The 23190-nt window shown below is 41.5% G+C and overlaps 5 protein-coding genes across 9 annotated transcripts in view; 2 read left to right on the top strand and 3 right to left on the bottom strand.

The window, feature by feature from the left end:
* The window catches only part of jus (EB domain-containing julius seizure protein), a 24604-nt gene extending 13405 nt beyond the window's left edge, over nucleotides 1–11199 (bottom strand). For all 4 annotated transcript variants that reach the window (XR_016268561.1, XR_016268559.1, XM_089462160.1 and 1 more), the window contains exon 1: nucleotides 11030–11199. The gene's annotated coding sequence lies outside the window, so the exon portion shown is untranslated. The remainder of the gene's footprint in view (nucleotides 1–11029) is intronic.
* Nucleotides 11200–13965: 2766 nt separating this feature from the next.
* On the top strand, nucleotides 13966–16373 carry LOC108621255 (putative defense protein 3). The gene is made up of 2 exons (XM_018018458.2): nucleotides 13966–14511; nucleotides 15317–16373. Exons 1-2 carry the CDS (start codon nucleotides 14069–14071, stop codon nucleotides 15393–15395), a joined length of 522 nt encoding a protein of 173 aa, XP_017873947.1. The 5' UTR covers nucleotides 13966–14068; the 3' UTR covers nucleotides 15396–16373.
* Nucleotides 16374–16694: 321 nt separating this feature from the next.
* On the top strand, nucleotides 16695–18209 carry LOC108616062 (phosphoserine aminotransferase). The gene is made up of 3 exons (XM_018011010.2): nucleotides 16695–17010; nucleotides 17094–17764; nucleotides 17821–18209. The coding sequence occupies exons 1-3, from the start codon at nucleotides 16966–16968 to the stop codon at nucleotides 18191–18193; spliced, it is 1089 nt and encodes a 362-aa protein (XP_017866499.1). The 5' UTR covers nucleotides 16695–16965; the 3' UTR covers nucleotides 18194–18209.
* On the bottom strand, nucleotides 18206–19130 carry Mesh1 (Metazoan SpoT homolog-1). 2 transcript variants are annotated; one of them, XM_089466238.1, is made up of 3 exons: nucleotides 19094–19108; nucleotides 18455–19041; nucleotides 18206–18394 (listed from the first exon to the last, which is right to left on the bottom strand). In XM_089466238.1, exons 2-3 carry the CDS (start codon nucleotides 18863–18865, stop codon nucleotides 18278–18280), a joined length of 528 nt encoding a protein of 175 aa, XP_089322364.1. In that variant the 5' UTR covers nucleotides 18866–19041; nucleotides 19094–19108; the 3' UTR covers nucleotides 18206–18277. The 2 variants fall into 2 exon arrangements, with proteins under 2 accessions (XP_089322364.1, XP_017866547.1); XM_018011058.2 differs by having other exon boundaries at nucleotides 18455–19130.
* A 69-nt stretch (nucleotides 19131–19199) lies between these two features.
* Cyt-c1L (Cytochrome c1-like) lies at nucleotides 19200–20693 on the bottom strand. The gene is made up of 2 exons (XM_018011025.2): nucleotides 20549–20693; nucleotides 19200–20456 (listed from the first exon to the last, which is right to left on the bottom strand). Exon 2 carries the CDS (start codon nucleotides 20323–20325, stop codon nucleotides 19342–19344), a length of 984 nt encoding a protein of 327 aa, XP_017866514.1. The 5' UTR covers nucleotides 20326–20456; nucleotides 20549–20693; the 3' UTR covers nucleotides 19200–19341.
* Nucleotides 20694–23190: the final 2497 nt, after the last annotated feature.

Consider the following 23190-nt stretch of genomic DNA (forward strand, 5'->3'; position numbering starts at 1 on the left):
CAATGGCCACCCGCATTCGGTTTCAAATTCCTAGCTAAACAGTGTAAATCCGCAACTAATTTATGCGACAGCCGCATCACATATAACGCATTTACGGCCTGGCGCAGAGATGAGCAGACGCCGGCATGGGGCAGCTACACATGGGAACTCGTAAAACGCGACTCACGCAACCGAAAATGATGAGCCGGAAACGTGTTGCATGTTTGTGTACAAATTGTTTTCGGGTTTTCCATAAATTTCTGTGACGGCATTAAAAGCGAGCGTAATAAATAAATGTCAAGCGCGGCGTATACACAATATTAATAATATTAGCCTCTGCAATGGGTCCAACGTTGATGAGACAATCGCTTGACGCATGAAAAGCATCCAGAGACAGCCAGCGCACAGCGAACGGAAATTACAACAATAATAACACCGGATATTTAGACAAGGATATGGGTTTTGTCATACAGCAACGTGGCGTATGCGCAATATGTACAAAACGAAAGGACAGAAAGAGAGAGTGAGTGAGAGAGAGAGAGAGAGAAATGGAATGAATGCTACCCAAATTTTTGTCTGCCTTTGGGTACGCAATACCGTTCTAATTTTTTAATGCCAATTAAGACGGCCGGAGCATAAACGGCAGCACCTGTGAGCCAGGCCGAAACGTAATGCGGCAATGCGATCCAATAAATACTTATGGTTGGGCTATTATTTTAGCATAAGCTTCAGCCAAGGCCACAGCCGAGTGGCCAATGGTGCCGAGCCATGCGTGCTTTTATCTTGGATATATACATATACATATATATATATAATTATATCTGTGTGTGCGGGCATATAAAAATAAAACCCACATACCCATCCGAAGAGGCCAATTCAGAAATTCGTGCAATAAATTCAGCAAACAATAGCGAGAGGCCTCACACTCGAGCATCTGTGTGTGCACACATGTGAGTCTGTATATGTGTGTGTGTGTGTGCATATTTGCACACAAGCAGAAGCAGTAGCTGCCTACGGGGCAGCAACAACAATGCACTCGCATAGATAAACAATGAAATCCAAGCTAAGCGCCAGAATAAAAGACGCTGCACAGTGGTTCAGGAAGTGAATATGGAAGTATCCATTCAAGGACTCAGGCAAGGCTAGGCAAGGATTTCATTGATCAATATGAAATATACTAGCAGTAAAAATTTGTATTTTTAAGCATCCAGATACATTTAATCGTTTTATATGGGCTCTGATATAAATCCAGTTAAGAAATGCTAAATCTTGAATCATAAAAATTTTGTTGTGGTATTCAAATTGTTTCATTGATTATTATTATCGCACACATACATGCATATTTATAGAAGTATTTATGCACCATATTTATATGCATATGCTCTACATTAAAGATGCCATTTTATGTATGATATCTGAAAGTACTCTCCAGAGGCATAATCACCCATTCAAATTTGATGCTTGTTTTATCTGATTGAGTGCCACAGTGGCCAGCAGGAAACGCACTTTGGCCGAATGCCAGACACTCACACATGCAGCGCATGTTCTAGTCCTATACTTTATTGATTGCTGATGTAAGTAATCTAGGCGCAAAATCTAGACTAACTAACACCAAAGACAAAACGTTTTGCCAAGCGAGCAGAACGCACCAGTTCATCCGCATATCTTAAGGACCTCCTCATTTAGGCAATACAATGGGCACCCAGTTCTCTCAAGTATGCGTGTGTGTGTGTGTGTCTTGACTGGCAGCCAAACAATGTGCACAAGATTTATACGCTCTTGAACAAATTGCTTGGCATTAGGCACTGGAAATGCGTCCCACGGAATGCAATAGACATGGCGCCAAATGGTGATGGATGCCCAGCGCTTGGCCCCCAAATGCAGTGCAGTGCGGCCGGCAGGCGCAGTCAATACAAATTATAGCCCCACTGGGGGCAGCACCATCAGCCCCATTGCCAATAAGCCCATTAAATATGTATGCAAAATATCTCATAGAGATAAGTTTCTGACAGCCCCAGAATTTTGGAGGCAAAGCCATCGAGGTCGTCGCACTGAATGGATTCTAATGAACGTTGCCATGGATAAAGTTCAGTTCGAAGAAAAAGCATTCAGCAAACTGTTGAATTGACAAATTGTATGCTCATTCTATTAAAACGAACAAAACTTCTGCAAATTTACTTGGAATTCAAAGCGAATTGAGTTTGAGATAGATTTGGATATCGAGCGCTATGAACGCTTGCTTGAACCTTTGATGGTTTTCGGTCATTAAGCATGCGGCCTAAATGGCAAGTAATTTAAACTAATACTCATATATAATTGCCATATTTATTATCGTATACAATTATTAGTCACTATCTGCTTTTCCCATCCAACTGCAATTAATTTCATTTTGCTAATGATATCGCACACTAAAGTCCTAACTGCAATTAGAGCTTAGTAAAGCTTTTAGTTTTATGTATACGAATGCTATGAATACTTTATGTGGCAATAAATATGGTTAAATTATTTAACTGTCACATAATTATAGAAACGTATTTGTATATCAATATATATCTATACACATAAGCTTTAGTCTTAGCACAGTTTACATATTTACTCTACTTATTTATTTCTTAAAAAAGTTTAATTTTATAGTTTATTTAAAAACTGTTATAGCTCTGGCTGAGACAGTTATTCACAATTGATTTTTAATGCGCTATCCTTTTTGTCTACATATTTTATAGAAATATTTTCGGTAATGAAAAGAGAATTGTAGAACAATTGTAGAATAATATGGAAGATATTCCACATAAATAATTAATATGCGAAATAAATATCTATGCTCTATTATTCTATCCCTCTTAAAATGTTTCGCTATTAAAAATATTATGGCGATTAAAAAACCAAATTCCATTTGGCTTAATTGCATACGCAGTGACTATAAAATGCATATTATTAGATTATCTACCTCTGTATCAAGTATACGACACCGAAGCTCAGCACATGTGTGCAATCAATATCCTAATTGTGCAATTACATAAAGACCTACATATATTATACGCCCATTTCAGATTTCATCTGTTGCATTCGTCGTTACCTCTACGAGCTGAAATAACTATGAATTCAAGCTGCTTATCGCCATTTTTCCACTCACAATGCCGGCCACACGAATATGACTAAGCCTTGATCGTGTATCGCGACGTGAGCCCTGATTCATTTGCATTGAATTACGTTCTGGAATTAACCAACACAGCACCTTGGTCTATTTATTTACTTACTCCTTCACAGTGAATGGATTTTTTGTGTTGTGGCTAATTCACATAACAACAGAACAGGCAACAACAAATGTGCATATGTATGTCTCTATATTAAAAGGCAATTATATATCGCATGTTCTTAATAGGACTTCCCCGCAAGGCAGCGTTCGGTTGTGCCTATGATGAATCCATTTAGATTCGCATTTCGTGTCGGTTGGCTGCTGAAAATTGGGGCGGCAGCAACAGTACGGATATTTGGGCTTAGAAAGTTGCTAAGTGGAAATGCGAGGCTTGCAATTAGCATGCTATATATAATGAATTATGATTGTTATACAAAACAATATCGCTAAGGTTATGTGGGCCACCTGTGTGTGTGTGTGTGTGCTGCTAGAGCCACTGCTCCGGCGACTTGCCACAATTTGTGTCGTGAGCGAGTCCAATGTTGCGCTTTGTAAACTTTTCGGCAACCGTTGCCACGTGAAGGGCAATAAATAAAATGGCGAAAAAATGCGAATAAACAATAAAGTATTGCTAGCCTGGCATTGTCGTTGCCGTTGCCGTTGCCTTTGTCGCTGGCTCCCCACTCCACCTGGCCAACTCAGCGGGCAAACAAACAAACAAACAGAAAGCAACAAACTGACGACAATAACAACAACAGCAACAACTGCTTTAATAACAACAAAAGCAGCTCAAGCGGATATGGCGTGAGTTGTACACGTTGTAGGCGTCGCTACAGCTAAGGGCTTCGGTTTGATTTTTTCCCCTTTGTGAATACCCTGTACGCACTACTAGCGTGTAGGCAGGGTATGCTGGCCTGTTGACTATATATGTCGCTGGCGTATGGCAGGATCAGAAAGTGTTGCCATGATTGTCTGGCAGTGTAAATGCAATCAGAAATAGATAGCTTGAGAGACTAATATCATCAATACCTCTCACTGTCAATAGACATTTTAGTTTACACAAATAACAGTTCTGTTATTTTAATATTAAATAACAGCTTTCGTTTTTTCCATAAAAAGTTCAACAGTTAACATAACATTTAGTGATTAAGGTTAACAGATCACTGTCAAGTTAACAGATCTCTTAGCATAGCCTGAAGTTCTGCTGAGCTTGTTAACAGTGTCAGACTTTAACAGTCAAAGGGGAGAAAACTAACTAAGTAGCTGTCTCGCTTTAGCACATTAAATGAAATGAAGAGATCGCAATGAAGAAAACTGTAGAGACAACAGGATAATAAGATTCATTTGATACGCACAAAGCATATAAAGCAGAACTCTTTGGACTTTACATCAAATATCTAAGTAACTCACATCTTGGAAGTCATTTACAAAATGAATCCATCCTAAATTTTATCAATATACTAAAGACTTGTTTTCTAAGACTACAGCTAATGAATGCTTTCAACAGCTGTAACTCTGAGTTCATTCAGTAACTCTGAGTCCATTACTGCCTGCTAGAGGGGCTAGACCCCTCACACCCTGCCTAATTTGGTTTTTCTATTTTTCAGCCTGGTGCTCAGTAACAACGCAGCACACAAAGAGGTTTGGTCTGGGGCGCCACCGAACAAAAGCCAAACCAAAGCAAAGAAATTCCAAATCACGAAACATAGCGTGGCAAGCAGCGGTTTCTATGGTTGGCTGGTTACGCGCGCCAAGCGTCGCCATTCTGCAGGCCCCATTGAAAGGTATCCATGTATCCAAGCTGACTCCAATTAGCCGGCGTAAAAAATGGCTCTCGAATGTGCTGAAAACTCTCAAAGATCTGCTGAATTGACAAAGAAGCCCAGAAAACAAGAGCTAAAAAGCAGACAGAGCATATGCATGTCCATTGCCTAGTCGGGTTTATTTATTTCACTGTTGGTGTCGCCTCCGGCGCTGTTGAGCATTTCCGTTTCCGGCGGATGCTCAACGGATGTGCCACGGTTCCACATTTGATTGGTAAAATGGCATTCAATGTGCAACATTTAACATTTAACCTTTCGCCTGTCACACGCTGCATAAATAAGCCCATAACGGGCTCTGATTTTGCTCTGGCTTGACATTTTAGCGCTGCATTACGCATACGCCCCGCTGTACTGCAGTCGCATGGAAATTCAATTTATTACTTATGTCAATTTGTGGCACCCAGAAATTGAGTTGCAAAGACTATATGAAAAAAAAGAAGCAGATTATCGGTATTTTATATGTGTGTGTGTCGGTATGGAGCGCGCTGACTAATGGCAAATGGAAACACTTGTATGCTACGCGTGTCTGGCTGTCAGGCTTGACAGGCCATTTAGCTTCATTTTAAAAACTTGACACTTATGACAAGAAGAATCGATGTCTACATGCATAAATAGTCAACTCGTGTCTGGCGTTTGATTAGGCCTTACGATATCTAGCATTTATGCGGTTCTTTTTTATTGGCAATATGTAAGAATAATCGAAAACTGAAGTCGGCCAAAAGGATGGTGAGAATGAGGGAGAGTGAGAACTCTTGGCAATGGAGATGAGATATTGGCAATGAAATTGAGAAAAATTACTGAGCCTTTGCCAGCCGATGTTTTAGCTTGGTTTTATTTTTAGTTCAAAGTGAAGTGTGTGAATAATATTGTTATAATAAATTCATGTTGGCTCGATGTGGTCAAGTTCTAGCTAGACGAACCACAAGTTGTCCAAAGGGGAATTGCCAGTAGCATGGCCTAAAGTAAAATGGCTATCGCCAGTTGTTTTGATGCTGGTGCGAAGCTGTCTCAGAGGACTCAGGGAGAAAAATCTCCTTATTTTGCATATTTTGCGTTTGCATGTTTTCTTCAACCGAGCGCTGTTTGTGTCTTGTTGAAACCTTAATAATCATAACAATCTTTGTCTATCCAAGAAATAAAATCTTACTACATAGGAAATTCCTAGACTTATTTGAAGCTCAATAGAAATGTAGTTGAGGCTATTTAACGATTCAGAAATCCTGCATATAAATTTTAGTCAGTTAGCCCATACTGAGAAGTCAAATGAGCTAAGAATATCCACGAAATAGATTTGAGTATTTCTATAATCAAAAAATTATTTAATTTGTTAGGTTTAATCTCCAAAGAAGATAAGCAGTATACCCTAAACCCATCGAAAGTGGAAAGTCAGGGCTATTGATGTATAGTCTCATTTATAAATGCAAAACTGAATACAATTGTCATAACCAGGCAAGCCCTCAAGGATTGCCTTGTACTATTGTCAAGGCAACGCTTGTCTTTAATATTGAAATAACCATTTAATGTAAATAATAAAGTTGTCTATATATTTAACAACCCATTGAATGGCAAGATAAGTTCGGTGAAACAATTGAAAACGAAGCACGTGTCACATCGATGCAACGAACAAGTTTATAGGCGCATATCGAGTGTGTGCTGTGCATGCTGGGCCGATGAAGTCAACAGGATTGATGTTGAGAATTAATGTGGCTTTAGATAACTGCTTGGGCACATCGTTTGTCATGTGGCCGAATGGCAGTGCTTGTGGCCAAGAGTACTGCAAATCCGTTTCGGGCTCAGACGTTGTTTGGGGCAATTTAAACTCAATTTCCCCATAAAGAAACTGAATCCATTAAACTTGCTCGCTCGCTCGTTCGCTCGGTCGCTTCGCATGCGGCGCACACTGGCAATTCAAAGGCCCAGCCATGCGGCATTTATATTGCACTTTGCCAAACTGAATGACCTGGCTTTAAGGTCTATGCACATATATACATGCATATATAGATATATGTATATATGTATGAACGTTAGTTGAACACGTGTTCGTGTGGCTTTTTGTTGCATCGGCTGTGAATGCGCTTGAAGCGCTCTACAATATTTACATCTACTGCGCGCTGGGCGTTGCCAGAGTGGGCGTGGCTGACTTTATGTGCTCCAAGCTAACTGCATTCACACATTTGCCGTGCTCTATGAGCACTGCTAATGCATTTGCCCGCCAGCCCATGACAGGCCCCCGTAACGCGCGTATGTAGCTCCGCCCATGGCAAAGCCAATCCATGTAGAAACCAATTCAGTTGTTTCTGGTTACGCAGCACGCACTGGCAGGAAGCTAGGGACGCATAGAATGGCTGCGGCTAAGCGACAACAGTTTGTCATTTTAATTGCGCATAAAACACCTAGTGACACACACACACACACACAATTAAACAGAGACCCTCACACAGACACAATAGTTGGTTGGCGGCATCTGCATTTGCTGACCTAAAAACAGCGCTGACTATTTGTACATACTCTGCTTTAATGTTCCATACGTGGAGCACTCTCTCTCTCTACACACACACACACACATACACACATTTGAGTGGGGGCATAATGAGCACAGCTCGAACGCCAGCTACCAGCAAAGTTCAAGTGGTTTTTGTGTCATCAGGCAAATGGGCCGAGCGACAAGCTGGATTGACTTTAAGTCCCAGTCTCAGTTAGAGTCAGGCACACACACATACACACACACACACATGCAGCCACACACATAGTCACTTAGTGTTACCACACAATGTGGCATGCTGCGGCAACACCTAACCGAGACAATTTACAGAATCAACATGGACTAATTAATTACAGCTGTTGTGCAAATAGCATCTGGGAAGCAGCCTCAATGGAGGCGGTCTAGCCAGCGAGGCTTTCTTTTATTTTCCGCCACATTTGCCACTAAGCATAACAAGAGCAGATGAACACCTGCACAGGTGGGCATCTTTGATGCTTTATTGTCAGCAATTAATCACTTGATAATTGTATAAAATTGAAAAGGTTTCTGCTAGAGAGACAGATAGGGAGAGAGAAAGAGAGAGAGAGAGAGAGAGAGAGAGAGAGAGAGAGAAATAGTTGAAGAATTGTTAATAGCTGCATATATGTGGCTTGATGAAAACGGATTTGAGGGAATCATAGTCATATTCTGAATCCATTTTCATAAAGCCATATTCATATCGATTAAAAATTCTTCAACTCTTCCTCTTTTCTATTTATTTATCAGGTGAATTGGAAGTCAAAATTTCGATTTTTGATAAATTATATAAAAATGAAAAAATCAGACAGTTAGGACATAAAAATAAATTAATAAATTAATAAAATTATTATTAATGAAAAATGATACTAAAATGTATGTAAAAACGCAAGCAATATCATTTTTAGAATACAGTTAAACAAACAACCCGCCTTTTATCATATACAGAAAAGAAAACCTGAGTCGAATAAAGTTATTTCAACAAACCAATTTGTTTTTAAAATAAAATGAAATGTTTTAGCCTTGTGAGACTACTAAGATAATATCAAATGCTGACAGCATTGATATAAATTTGTAGATCGAAACTCTGACCTTTCAAACTTCGTTTAGTTAAAGTGAAATTTGTTTTCTAAGCTCGTTAACTTGTCAGCCATTTCCATAAAAGATTCAGCTCTCTTTAAATCTGTAAGAAATATATTTATCTAAAATCTATGTTATAAGTGCAGCTTGAAATGTTTGGGACTCGAAAGCGCTTCAAGAGAGCTTAGGCAAAGGATTGATGGACGAGGGCAGAGCAAAATGTAGTCGGCCGACGGCAGTTTATCCTGGCTGGGTCATAAAATTGCAATCATTATTATAGTCATGTACCAGGCAATGGGGCGTAACGGCAATCAACGCCGAGACGTTCAGTAAATAACCGCACAATTTCAATTTTCAACACAGAGGCGTATGGCACACACACACACACACACACACACACACACACACACACACACACACACACACACACACACACACACTCACACATATATAAAGAGGCATAAGAGGATATATATTTAAATGCATATTTTAATAGTCATAAAAGAGCCTAAAATCCGTCCCCGGGGCCAACAGAGCGCCAAATGCCACTGGGCATACTTAAAGGTTTCAGATACACACACACACACATGCAAACACACTCGTACACACACAGACATCTAGACAAGGCCAAGCACAACTGAAACAATGGCAACGAACAAGTAATATAAATTATAAACGCAAACTCTGCGACAAGGATATGGGCTGCCAGCAAAACAGGCGACATGCGATTTGATGGCAAATAATTTCGCAAGGAAATCGAAAGCGAATGCTAAGCCATAGCATCCAGCGGGCTGACATATGCTGTTGCCCCTGGCTAAGGTCAAGGGTCAGACCTTTTATTTTCTTTTTTTTGGGGGTTTGTTGATAATGTCAAAATTTACTGCAACACTTGGCAACACCAAGAAGCTAAAGTAGCAGCAGCAACAGCAACAGCAACGACAAAGGCAACAGCAACGGCAAAGGCAACAGCAACGGCAGCAATGCCGCCGGCATTTGCTGTTTGCTGAGGAAATTGTCAATAGTCGGGGCATTTTGGGCTGAAATTCGATTTGATATTGCCATTGATGACGTGTACGACGGCTGCAGATACTTGCAGCCCGATGGCCAAGTGGCATGTGGCAAGTGCAACTTGTGCAACTGCAGCAGCTGCCGCAATGTCTATCCCAAATCGATCCAAGCCCCGGGTCGAGTACGTATAACTTCACATGCCCCACACACACACACACACACAAATGAGTGTGTGTGTGTGTGTGTTGAGGCCAGGCCTATGCCACGCGATGTGATTGTGAATGCGCAAATGTGACGACGCGACGTTGCCAAAGGCAGCTCCAGGCTGGCTGGCTAGGATGACGTAGTCCTCAGTAACAGAGTTTGGCTAAAGTGTGTTAGTGTGCCTTTTAGCCTGGGGTTGTTATTGCACAGCAACACCAACACACTAACACACACACACACACACAGCGTTAGTGAGGCGGCATTAAATGGCAATTTTTTTTCTTGTTCCTGCTTTTGGGTTCGCCTGACGTTTCATGCTTTAAACGCGCCATTTACTACTGAGTGCGCTAAATTATTAAAAGCAAAATGCGGTAGACACACACAAGCACACACACACCCACTAACATACATACGAAGTTCATTAAATTCAATGTATGCAAAATGCGGCTGTTGCTGTTTGTCATTTTTGTGCTGCCCCTAAAAGTATGCAACATAATCAGCAGCCAGGTGTGCGACTGTGTGTGTGTGTGTGTGTGTCTGCGCCAGTTGCCTTAAAGCTTATAGTATACCGCATATTCTCTTTACTTTGTAAGTGTGTGTATGTGTGTGTGTGTGTGTTTGCTGGTTCTTTATGCGTCACGTGAGAATTCGCTTTATTATTATTTGAGTTCTGCTGGCTCCTATTTCTGTACCTTCGTGCACATCGCGTATACGCAGCGTACAAATACACATGCAAGCAAGCACACATACATGTGCACATACATACATGCATATATTTGCCTTTTATTCGCAAAAGGCATTGATTTTCAGTTTCATTCTCAGTTTCGTTTTCCGTTTGATTTCTTTCGAGCCCCGTCAACCACTGACATGTCCCAATATTTACTCAATATGCAGGAATATATATATATATATATATATATATATAGCTATATGTTTGACTGATTTGCGAGGCGTTGAGTTGATCTGATTGTTTGTTTGTGTTAGTCACACTTTATTGTAGTTATTGTTGTTGTTTGCATTCAGTTCATTTGTTTTTTGTTATTATTATTTTTTATTTTTTTTTTTTTTTCGATTTGTTGCCAAAAATCAACAGAGCAAAGTTTTTCGCACGCTGCCGTTGAGCGGATTTCTGTGGCGCTTTTGTTTCTTTTTTGGCCTCTGGCTGACTTCACTCACTCAAACGAACACTGGGAGACATACTCACACTCATGCAACACACAGACACACACATACACGCACGCACACATGCACTTGGAGTCGCGCGCGTAAAATATATAGTATGTAAAATTACAAATTGCTCACAATTTTCTCGTTCGCCTGGCTGCTGTTCTAGTTCTAGTCGTTGTTGTTGTTCTTGTTGTTGTTATTGGTTGTTGTCTTTTATTTGAATTTGTTGATGACTGGCGTTGTCTTCCGTTTGGCACAACCACGCGCTACAACGTCTGACTGCGTTCTGGCCGACTCGCACGAAAACCCATGTTCAAGTCCAAGTGGAATTGTTGAAAAAATTCATTTCACCAGCGCGCTCACAGGACATGCGCTCTGATGTCCTGCAGGTGACACACTTTTCCGCGCCAACGTCGATGAAGTGGATTTTTGAGCTACAGCCCCCGCCAGCTCCCCCGCGATAGCCCTAGCCCTGGCTGGCGTTCATAAAGTGCGCTGTTTTGTACTATTTACATCGACCATCGGTTAAGGGAACCGTTTGCCGTGCTTCTTACTCAATTTCGCATGCATTGGCGAAGGCCTGGGCCTGGGCCTGGGAGGATGGGGTCTGGGTCGACAGCTGCTGAGGATTGGCTGCCTGGCAGGCAGGCAGGCAGGCTGGCTTGGTTTGCCTGTGTTTGCTAAACTTTGGGCGTGATGTAGCACAAATGTCATTTGCTATGCGCTCTACTGTACAGCTCTAGCTATAGCTATGGCTCTGCCTCTGGCTCTGGCTCTGGCTGGGCAGCGCCTGTTAACGCCTGGGAAGCAAAAAGTTCGCATTTACCGCATCTATAATACATGACTTACTGGGCGCCAGCACGAATTCGTATTTGATTAGTCCGGCTTGGGCATTCGGGTTAACTGACCCTTTGCAGACACCAACAAGCAACAGCAGCAGTAGCAGCTAGTAAAAAGTTCAACAATTGCGCTTAAATATTTACCGAAAACATTTCCCAGCTAGCACATTGCACTGCAAGCAACTAAACTTAATTAATATAACTGGCTAGCAGGCAAACTCTATTAGTCACAGTCGCATTCAGATTCCGGCGGCATCTGTTTGCTTGACTCAAACTCATTTGGTAAACAGATATGCACAACTCGGCATATTACACAGCCGTTGCATTCATAACTGTTTATTCACATTTGAATTTGTATCTCTAATTAACATCTACAAATGCGCAATCCTGTCCACAAATGTCAAATGATAAAACTTTGCAAAATTATATTTACTTTTAAATGGTACAGCTTTCAGCAAGTTTTGCCTAGCTAAATATGGTTTCATAAATGGACAACATTTAGTTCATAGTTTTGTTTGCCAGATAAAGTTTTAATGTAATTGGAAGAGGACTTGACCTGAACCTCTAGTAGTGCTAATAGCAAAAGTAGTTGATAGTAGTAGCTGTAGTGATGCTAGTAGTAGAAGTAGTACTAATAGCTGTAGTGGTAGTAACAATAATTTTAGTAGTAATAACAATAAAGTAAGTAAAAGTAAAAGTAGTAGTAGTAATAGTAATACAACTAGTAGTCATAGTAATATTAGTAGTAAAATTGTTAGTAGTAATAATAGTAATAGTAAAAGTAGTAGACATAATAATATCATTAGTAATAGTATTAATCAAATTAGTAGTAGTAATACTAGTAGTAATAAAAGTAGTAGACATAATAATATTAGTAGTAATGGTAGTAGTAAAAGTAGTAGACATAGTAACATTAGTAGTAATAGTATTAGTAGTAAGAGTAGTAGGCATAGTAATATAAGTAGTAATAGTAATAGTCAAATTAGTAGTAGTAATAATAGTAGTAGTAGTAGTCATAGTAAAATTAGTAGTAATAGTAATAGTTGTAGTAATAGTAGTGGAAATGAAAGATTTAGTAATGGTACTAGTAATACTGAAAAACTAGTAATAATAGTAGCAATAGTTGTAGTCATGGTAGTAATAGTTGACGCAGTAGTAATAGTTGTACTAATATTAGTAGTAATGGTAATAATAGTAGCACAGTAATTTATCCCTATTGCCTTGATGTTCCACGGCATATAATTAGAGCACAGAGTCAAAGACTTTTCAATCTCTCTATTATATACATATAAGTATATAAATCTCTCTTCCTCTTCCTCTCTTCTAACTGGAGCCTTAGCTTAAACACAAGTTAACTTTGGAGCCTAAACTATCGTAGACATGGGCTATTGCATTCTAGAAATTTTATCATATTTATTTATCATGACAAGACATGTTTTTGGCAGCACAAATTAAAGTCTTAGCTCTAAATAGCTAACCACAATTATTTCGAGTCCTCTTCTTTGCAAATTATTGAATTGAATTAGTATTCGATGACGTTTTTGGGCGAAATGCGACAACAGGTTGTAAATTTTAAAGGAAACCAAATTCGAAAATATGTTGCCAATGCTGCAAAATGGAAATCAAAAGCTCAATGAAATCAACAACAGTAACAGCGGCAGCAGGGGCAGTAAAAACAACAGTAACAGTGGCAGCATGGACAGTGGGTAGGGGCAGGGGCAGGGGCAGGGGCAGCAGCAACGCCTGTCAATTAACACATTAAAAGCGCAACAGAAAAACGAAAATACGCAAAACTGAGCCGAAAAGCAAACAAGGCCAACCACATCGACAGTGGGCAACGATTAGAAGCATAGAATTTCGTAATGGAGCACTTAGCGCCCCAAAACAAACCAAATAAACCCCCGACGGGCCATGTAGAGTCAGAGTAGTCTGGAGTTTGCACTAAAGCTTAGGAACTGCAGCACTGGAGCCGGCTGGCTGACTGGCGGGAGAAGTTGTAAACAGCCGCTAGGAGGAAGGAGCAGCAGTCGGGGAAGGCGGCTGCATCAAAGCACTAATGTTTGACCCAGTTTGGAGCATGGCAGGAAAGGAACTGCGCATAACTATTTGGCGTTTTGATCATTAAAAACTGGTTGGCCCAAACCGAGCCAGCGACAAAGCCAGCGCGACGCCCATGCCAATAGCATGAGCTTTTTTTTTTTGTCGGACGCACAGCTCGAGGCTTTAAAAGCGCCAACGCCGCCGGTCAGCGCAAGAGTTTTAATATTTGATTAACGCGAAGCGCGCGCGACTAACGGAATAGCGGAACAGCATAGTCAGACTCGCAGTCATAGCCATGGCAAATTGGCATTGGAATTGCAATCGAGCACTGCTCCTGCTGCAGCTGATCGCCGGCATCTGGGCCTTTCCGGACGGTGCTCCGGCCGACACATGCGTCAAGCAGCGCGCCAACCAGCCCAATCATGGCAAGGCGCGCACCCAGCCGGCGCACACGAATCCGTTCGAGGTGGTCGCCAGCTCGCAGACCTACCATCCGGGCCAGGAAGTCTCTGTGGTGATCTATGCCCAGGAGCTGCATCAGTCCACCACGTTTCGTGGCTTCTTTCTGCAGGCGCGCGATGCTAACTCGAACGAATGGATTGGCGAATGGGTGCAGAGCGAGAACACCAAGACCATACCCGAGTGCTCGGCCATAACGCATTCGGATAACCGGGATAAGCTGGGCGCCAAGCTCATATGGAAGGCGCCCCAAAATAAGCGAGGCAACGTCTACTTCACGTAAGTAGAAAGGATCCATTCGAAGCCGCCGATGATGTGGCACTTGGCTAATGCTCAACTCAAGCTCTTTGGGCTACATCATCATCTTCGTCAGAGGGCCAGTTCATTAATCATACGCCGCATTGACCCACATAGCAAAGGCGCACATAATTGCCGGGTAATCAAAGAAAAGGCCTTATGTAATTGATTTGTTCAAGAGAAGAGGCGAACAAAAAAAATTAGAGAAATGCTGCGAGTGAAGCCAAAGAGTTGCGACAAAAAGACGCTGACAATGACGTCGGCAAAATGTTGTTGATGTTTCTCTCTCACATGCAACACACAATAGCAACACTCTGCTGCATGGCAAGTGTGTGCCTGAATGTGTATGTGTGTGTGTGTGGGTGTGTCAGCCATGACAGCTTATCATTTATCACTTGACAGACGCATAATGTGCCAAATGATAAATAAATTATGTATATGTCGACACTGGAAAGGGCCTACACACTAGGCTTTCGACTAACTTCTTATCTTTGTCGTTGATAAATTGTCGCAGAAGCCAACATAAAGCTGTAGCACAGTGTTGGCAAGTCTTCTTAACGCATTCAGCTTGTGATCGTTGATTATTAATAACAATAAACATGCAATTAACAAATTAAGTAAAGGCAAAGCATTCGCACTTTTGTAGCGCAGTGCTGGAAAGGCTTTTGAAAATCTCTGGCCAAAACTGTTGACTCATCTAGCTGTGACTATCTGTAGCTTGTGGCTTAATTGAAAACTTGTTTCACACATTACAACATATTCTCTCATATACGACTTCTCATTGCAGCGGTACTGTGCTGAAAGACTACGGCAATTTCTGGAGCGATATTGTGGGCAAGGTGCAAGCGCAACCGCTACCGCAATAGGCTGCAACAACTGGAATACAATTCTAGAATTGTACATTAAATGTTGCAATAAATCATAAACACTTAATATAGTAGTACACAACGACAAAATACTTGCTTGTTTTTCCTTATTTTTTTAGTGCAAGCCTCATTAAAGACCAAAACGGGCCAAGCCCCTTGCCAAACAACACTAAATTATTGGCTTTACGTTTATGAATGACCACTCACTCACACACATTGACTACTTACTGCCTACACTAACACTCGCATGCACAATCGTACGTATCGCTTGCTCTCGCTCACAAACACATACACACACATACATACACTTAAGCAGTCACGAATAGGCACACGTTTAAATTTCCAGGCACGTTGCCTGCATCTTATTGGAATTTCGCTTTGCCATCGGCTTTTTGGAACTAAATTGGAAAACTGAAGCAGTTCACAGGCGTTCTAAATCAATGGACGGATGAATGATAAAGTAATTAGAGCAGTTGAGACTTGTGTGGCATAAATAAAATTTCAACCACTTCAAGTCTGAGAAAGTTATTATTTCCGGTAACGATATCATCGAATCAGTACGATAAGAACTTAGAAGCACTCAGCCATAATCTTTGTGCATATGTACATACATTAGTATATATTAATACGTACATACACATACAAATGTAAGCACATTATTGATACTCTTGTAAACAAATTATTGATAGGCCTATTAACTAGGCACTTTGCCTGATGTCACTATAGAAAGGCAGAGAAGACCTTAAAATATTTTAAAAATATTATTCAATTTACACATTTATATAGAAATATGCTGTTATATAATCAGAAATTGAGATGCATTAAATAAATAAACGCGATCCAATCAATTTTTTTCGCTATCTAATTGCCATTACAGCTTATTAAACAACAGGTTTGTTTGACTATATTGTCTACGAGTACCGACCATATTAAAAATATATTGAAAATTTATAAATAAAAATAAATAAAATATTTGTATTTATTCTTGTATTAATTTAAAAATGTATGAATTTCTGGTTATTCTTACGATATGTTCACCTTAGCGAAGCTTTGCTGTACTTGCATTTATGCTTTATTCTTGTTTACTGCTTGCATTTGCACTTGTTTACGTCTTTCCAGTAAAGTGCATAGCAACAACATGACAATGGGGCGAATTGACGCTCAGCGTAAATCGCGTGTTATTTTCGCTGTGGTTTGTCAACTTGTTTTGATCGGTCTTCGCATCTCTCTGAGCTTCATTTTCGCCTTCGCTGCTGCTGCTTGACCAGTGGCGTAGCTAGCGCAGTATTTGTAAGCTTCAGTTTCCCATGGAATCTGTGGACCGCGCCTCTGGTTCGTTGTCCGTTTGTCTTTGTACCTACACTCTTTGCATTATTATACACACATAGCCATACATACATAAATACGTGTATAAGTTGTTGCGATTCTCTGTCTGGTGCTCGTATTACTTATCAGCAGTCGCTGCCGTCTGAGTCGATCGCTTCCATTGCCGCCTAGCCACAACACTTTCAGTTCAATTTTAACGACTTACCGACGAGGTTCGTGAATCGGAAATAGTATCATCGCCATCATGGTTATCAACTTTGCCGCCGGCCCAGCCAAGTTGCCCGAAGAGGTCAGCAAAAACAATTAAATAGGAACAAAGAATAAAAGTGTTCTAGGTTATAAGCGAGTCCTCTCATTATTTCTCCCGCATAGGTGCTGAAAGAGGTGCAGACCAATCTGCTCAATTGCAATGGCAGCGGCATTTCGGTCATGGAAATGTCGCATCGCTCCAGCAACTATGCCAAGATCCAGGAGACGGCCATTGCCGATCTGCGCGAGCTGCTCAACGTTCCACAGAACTACAAAGTGCTGCTGATGCAGGGAGGCGGCACGGGACAGTTCGCAGCGTCTGCCCTGAATCTCATTGGCAGCACAGGCACTGCGGATTACGTCATCACCGGTTCGTGGTCGGCCAAGGCAGCCAAAGAGGCGGCACAGTATGGCAAAGTGAATGCGGTGCTGCCCAAGCTGGCTTCCTATACCACAGTGCCCAGGCAAAGCACTTGGAAACTCGATCCGAATGCCGCTTATGTCTACTACTGCGACAACGAGACTGTGGAGGGCGTTGAGTTTGACTTTGTGCCAGAGGTGAAGGCGCCCCTGGTGGTCGATATGTCGTCCAATTTTCTGTCCAGGCCCATCGATGTCAGCAAGTTCGGCATGATTTACGCCGGTGCCCAGAAGAACATTGGACCCGCCGGTGTCACAGTGATCATTGTGCGCGAGGACCTGATAGGCAAGCACTTGAAGGTCACACCGTCCATACTGAACTTTGAGCTGATGGAAAAGAACAACTCGCTGCTCAATACTCCGCCCACATTCGGGTAGGTCGCGCTGCAGAAGAGTACTAAGCCACTTAGCTAATGCTCCTCTTTTTTAGCATCTATGTCATGGGTCTCGTCTTCAAGTGGATCAAAGCCAACGGAGGCGTTGCCGGCATGTCGGAGCGTGCCAAGGCCAAGTCGCAGCTCATCTACAACATCATAGATCAATCGAATGGCTTCTACTACTGCCCCGTGGAGAGGCAAGTGCGCTCCCGAATGAATGTGCCCTTCCGCATTGGAAGCAGCACGGGCAACGAGCAATTGGAGAAGGAGTTCTTGGCCAAAGCCGAGGCCGAAGGCATGATACAACTGAAGGGCCATCGGTCAGTGGGCGGCATACGTGCCTCTCTCTACAATGCCATTACGCTGGAGGAGACGCAGAAGCTGGCCAAGCTCATGCTGGAATTCTATGAGAACAATAAAAACTAAACCGATTCTCACTTAATGTTGTACTATTATTATTATTATATTGAAAGCTCTAGCATCAGTCATGGGTCACAGCCTTAACCTTATTTATACAAGAGATCGCTCAGCGAAAATCTGGTCCAGTTTCTCCTCCATTATCGCATTCGTCCCGCGCAAGTTGTCCACCACAAGTTTGGCCCATTCGAAGTACTGATCGCGGCGTTCCTGCAGTTGTGGAATAAATTTAAGTCCGCTCTCATTCCATTAAATACTCTCATAACTAACCTCTGTCCAACCACAAGGCGTGGTCTTGCGTAGATCCCTCAGATTGTCCAGCTTGTCGGCCAATTTGATGAGCTTGGCGCGCTTTGTTGTATTTCTGGCATTTACAATTTGCAGGCGCTTGCGTTCGCTCTTCTCCAGGCTCTTGTCATCGGTCACTTCCAACACCAGACTGGAAACATCGGTGCCGAACAGCTGCTCCACCTCTTGAATGGTTGTGTCTGTGTCTTCAACAACATCGTGCAATATAGCCGCTATAAGGACGCCCTCATCTTTAATTCCAGCCTCTGCTAATATTGTGGCAACATTTATAAGATGGTTAACGTACGGCGTGGAGTCGGGATCCTTTCTGCGTTGTTTACTATGTTTGTATGCCGCGAATTGAAGCGCTTTCATAAAATCGACAGATGCCATCGAAATTCCTTTATTTTTGTTTGTAATAAATCAGCTGTTGCAGCTACGGTTTCGCCGAAATATTTTATATCGAACCGGTATTTATTGAAAATTCGCCGCAATTATACGATAGGTGGCAGCCCTGTCGCGTACTACAGCTTCGGCTTTCTGCACAGTAACACTGGTACTGAATTCGCCTGATAAATGAAAAAATGTATATAAATAAATTTGATTTTTTATAAATATCACCCTTGGCAGTTGACTTATATGTTTTATATGATTTTATGCTGGAAACTTACTTTTAAAGAACTAAAACGAGACTCAATGAAATTCTATCGATATATTGAAACGATGATTTTGTTGAATAACAGCTCTATCAAGTTTATTCACATCACAATCAAAACCGTTTCAGCCCGCGCAATTCAATTATACAATTATAATTGAATTATAAAATGTTTGTTGTATCATAATGTTGCTACAGATTACAATAATTATAATTATTTGGGACAATTATCCTCGGCAGCTTTCTTGGCTTTCTCTTGTATCTCAGGCAAAAAGAATATCTTACGAGACTTCAATGCAGACCACTTCAAGCGCTTGATGTAGTAGGTAATGCCAATCAGAAATGCGGATATGACGAACACCTTGATAACGAGAATCTTGCGAATGTCATACTCCGGCTCCGAAGTCCAGCACAGAAATGTGGTCACATCCTTGGCAATTTGGCTGGCTGACGGGGCCACATCCTCATCAGCATAGGACACCGACTCATTAGATATCAACTGGCCCATGGCAATGGCGCCACCGCTGAAGTACGGATTGAAGTAGAGACCATCGCGCAGAGCGAATCCAGCCGGTGGGTCACAGTAGCCAGTCAATAGGGCGAACACATAATCCTCGCCGCCCTTGCGTGCGGACACAATGTAGCTAAGATCCGGCGGATAGGCCCCATTATTTGCAGCACGCCCAGCTTCCTCATTGGGATAGGGCATTGGAAAATAGTCGGACAGCTTGCCCGGACGATCGTAATAGTTGCCTTCCTCGTCGGGTCCGTCACGCACGGTAATGCCCTCCGCCTCGGCCTTGGCCTCCGCCTCGGTCATGCACACGCCCACCAAATTGCGATAGGCGATATACTGCAGCGAATGGCAGGAGGAGCACACCTCCTTGTACACCTGATAGCCGCGACGCACGCTCTCCTTATCAATGGCCGACAAGAAGCCCTTGTGCGGCCATTGCTGCTTGGCCGGATGCACACTATCGCTGGACGCGTCCACACTGGCGTCCATGGCGTACATCAGTAGTCCGGTGGCTCCAGTTAGCGCCCCAAATGTCAACAACTTCTGGCGTGCTCCAGTCCATTTCCTGGCATTGATCGACGATGAGCCGCGCTTTCCATATGCACCACTGAAAAAGTTCTTCGAGGATTTAAATAGCTTCGAGCCAAAATTTAACAATTTGCTAGCCATATCTAAGCGCATGCTGTTTTTCACTATTGACACTGACAAATTCGAGCAGTGCTGTAAATCACTAAGGACTAAGACTCTCGAGTCGTAAGGCACATTTTACAACACTAGGCAGCAGTGTTGTTAAATCTGGGTAAGCATGAAAGCTTTTAATTGAAATTATTAGATAATTATTATTATTAGATAATTATTAGATTTAAGATAGTCTCCTAATTATACATATTTCATTATTTATTACCTATAGAATTTAATGACTCTCGCTTTGTGGCATTTTACAACACTGTTAAGGAACATACGCACATCATCCGCAGCTAAGTCACATTTGAAAGCCCAAGACCTCAGTAGCCAGTGCTTAATTTAGAATGTTTAAAAATTGAAGTAAATGAAATAACATTCGAGCACACAGCTTTGCTTTTTATTTGTATTTTGGCATTCTCCAACACTGACAATGATTGTATTCCCAGATGTTGCTGTAATTGTATTTTAATAGTTGTAGCTTGCTAGCTGACTTTTGCCGCTATTCACAGGCACAGTGAAGCTTAAACAAAATGCATATCTTAGATCTTTCTTCATAATGCATTTACACACTCTTACACATACGCACGCACGCATACACACACACACAGAGTGGACATACATATATCATATGTCAAATGACGTTGACTTTCCGTAATTCTCTTATGCTGCAGCGAAATGTATTTAAGCCCATTTCATTTGTTGTTAGCAGGCAACTCGTTCTGTTGCCCACTCCTCCTCCTACTCCTGCTTCTCCGTCTCCGTCTCCGTCTCCTTCGCCTTCAGCTCCCATCCACACGCTGATCTGGCAGGCACTTTCATTTGTTATCTGGTTGGGTAGATCTGTTCAAATCTGTAACAGCCCAACAAACAGAGCTGGCATACAATATTTCCTAGCCCATTCTTCACACTGTGTGACCACCAAATCGTCAAAGTCAGCCAGCCAGCTTTTACAACAACAACAACAACCACAATAACAACAACTGCGGCCAAGCGACGCAAACGGTTTTTGGTGAAAATTTGTACCTGATTTTATACTATTTCCCTTTTCTGTTACACTATTTTTTATTACGTATTATCATGTTTACCATATTTTACACGCGCTTACACACAGACACGCACACCAACACAGACTATGTTTGCGCATGTGTGTGTGCTGCGTTCTGCTTCTGCGCAGCGATGCATAATTCCCACTTGGTAGCTCTGCTGCCGCTTTTGCTGCTGTAGCTGTTGCTTGTTGCTTGTTGCTGTTGTTTCTACGGTGGTTGTTGCTGTTGCTGCTGCGAAATTAATAATTCTTTCGACTAGCGTGAAATTTTCATAAACAAGAAAGCAGCAGCAGCAACAGCCCAACCACAGAAACTTTCCATGAAAATCTTTGGGACACCGCTTGCTTTTCTCGGCCAACCACGAAAATACATGGGCCGCCCAACAAAATGAGTTCACGATCTAATAAACTTTACTCAAATTACAAACGCTTTTTGTCTGTAAGATAGATAGATATAGCATTAGCATGGCTCTATATGCATACACACACATACACACATCCGTACAATATTCAACAATAAAAGGTTGCATGATTTATTTAGTTGCATACAGTACATATTGAGTGTATATTTGAATAAAACATGCAATAAAACAATAGTCACGACGCAGCAGCCAACCAAAAAAGGCAGTGCTGTAAAACGCCAAGACGAATCAGTATATTGGAAAGCAAGGCAAAATCGCATTCAGATTGGAAGGCATTCAAATCAACATTTACATACATACATGTACACTTACTATATACATATAAAAATAGCTAAATGGTAAATAGTTTTGCTTTATAATGTAAGCATAACTGACTGAAATCAGCTGTGGAACTACTTTCTGTGGATTTGTCTACCCAGAACCCATTGAAAATGGTAATCCAGAGTATAATGTGCTTAAATTATAATAAAATGTTTCCAAAACAATTTTTTAATGCATGAACTTACTAACATCTTTCTTTTAAACTACTTTGATAATTAAATTTTTAATTTTATAGATGCACAAATAGTGTTAAGGGACTGGAAGAAATAATCTAAGACCCACTGCAATATGTGCTTGCTATGCCCAAAAGCCAACCTTTAAAAAAATCTAGTGCTGTAAAATTCCAAAGCGCAATCATATTGCAAACCAAGCTCAAGCATTGTTTATGTACGTACATACATATGTATGTATGTATTTAGGCATGTGTATATGTACATATGTATGTGTGCGCATAGATTATACAAAACAAAAAATTGCCAGCAATGTTTATATTTAAACATAAACTGTGCGCATCTATGGCGCATGGTTTATATACAATAACAACAAAGGCAACAACAGCAACAACAACAACAGCAACAGCAACTGGCATATGCATAATTTTGCAATAAATGTAAATATTACTGGTCCGCTTCCTTTGGGAGCCACAGCGCCAGGCAGTTTCCTGTTTAAAGATGCTGGGCCGCGTCTTTAACGTTGGCTCCTTATCTGAATTTTTTTTTTCTTTTTTTTCTACTTGCAGCAGCAGCAGCTTCGGCACGAAAGCCAGAAACAAGAATTATAGACCAAAAGCCAGTTGCAACTAAACTTCAGTTACATACACTCACACACATACATACATGTACATACATACATATGTATGTATGTTTGCGCATAGGTGTCCGCGCAGGAAACGCTTGTATGTGTGCAACTAGAAAAAGTGAAGGCCCGGGCAAAGAATAGTCGCAGCAGCAGCGCAGCAGCAGCAGCATCAGCAATTTTTTTTCTCTTTGCTTTTTTTCCAACAATTGTGATTTCAGTTGGCAGCGAGCAACGACAAAGACGACGACGATGACGACGATCGACAACAAACAAACA

Source organism: Drosophila arizonae, chromosome 2 (assembly GCF_054131065.1).
Source record: "Drosophila arizonae isolate 15081-1271.41 chromosome 2, UAZ_ARI_1.0, whole genome shotgun sequence".
Lineage (NCBI taxonomy): Eukaryota > Metazoa > Arthropoda > Insecta > Diptera > Drosophilidae > Drosophila > Drosophila arizonae.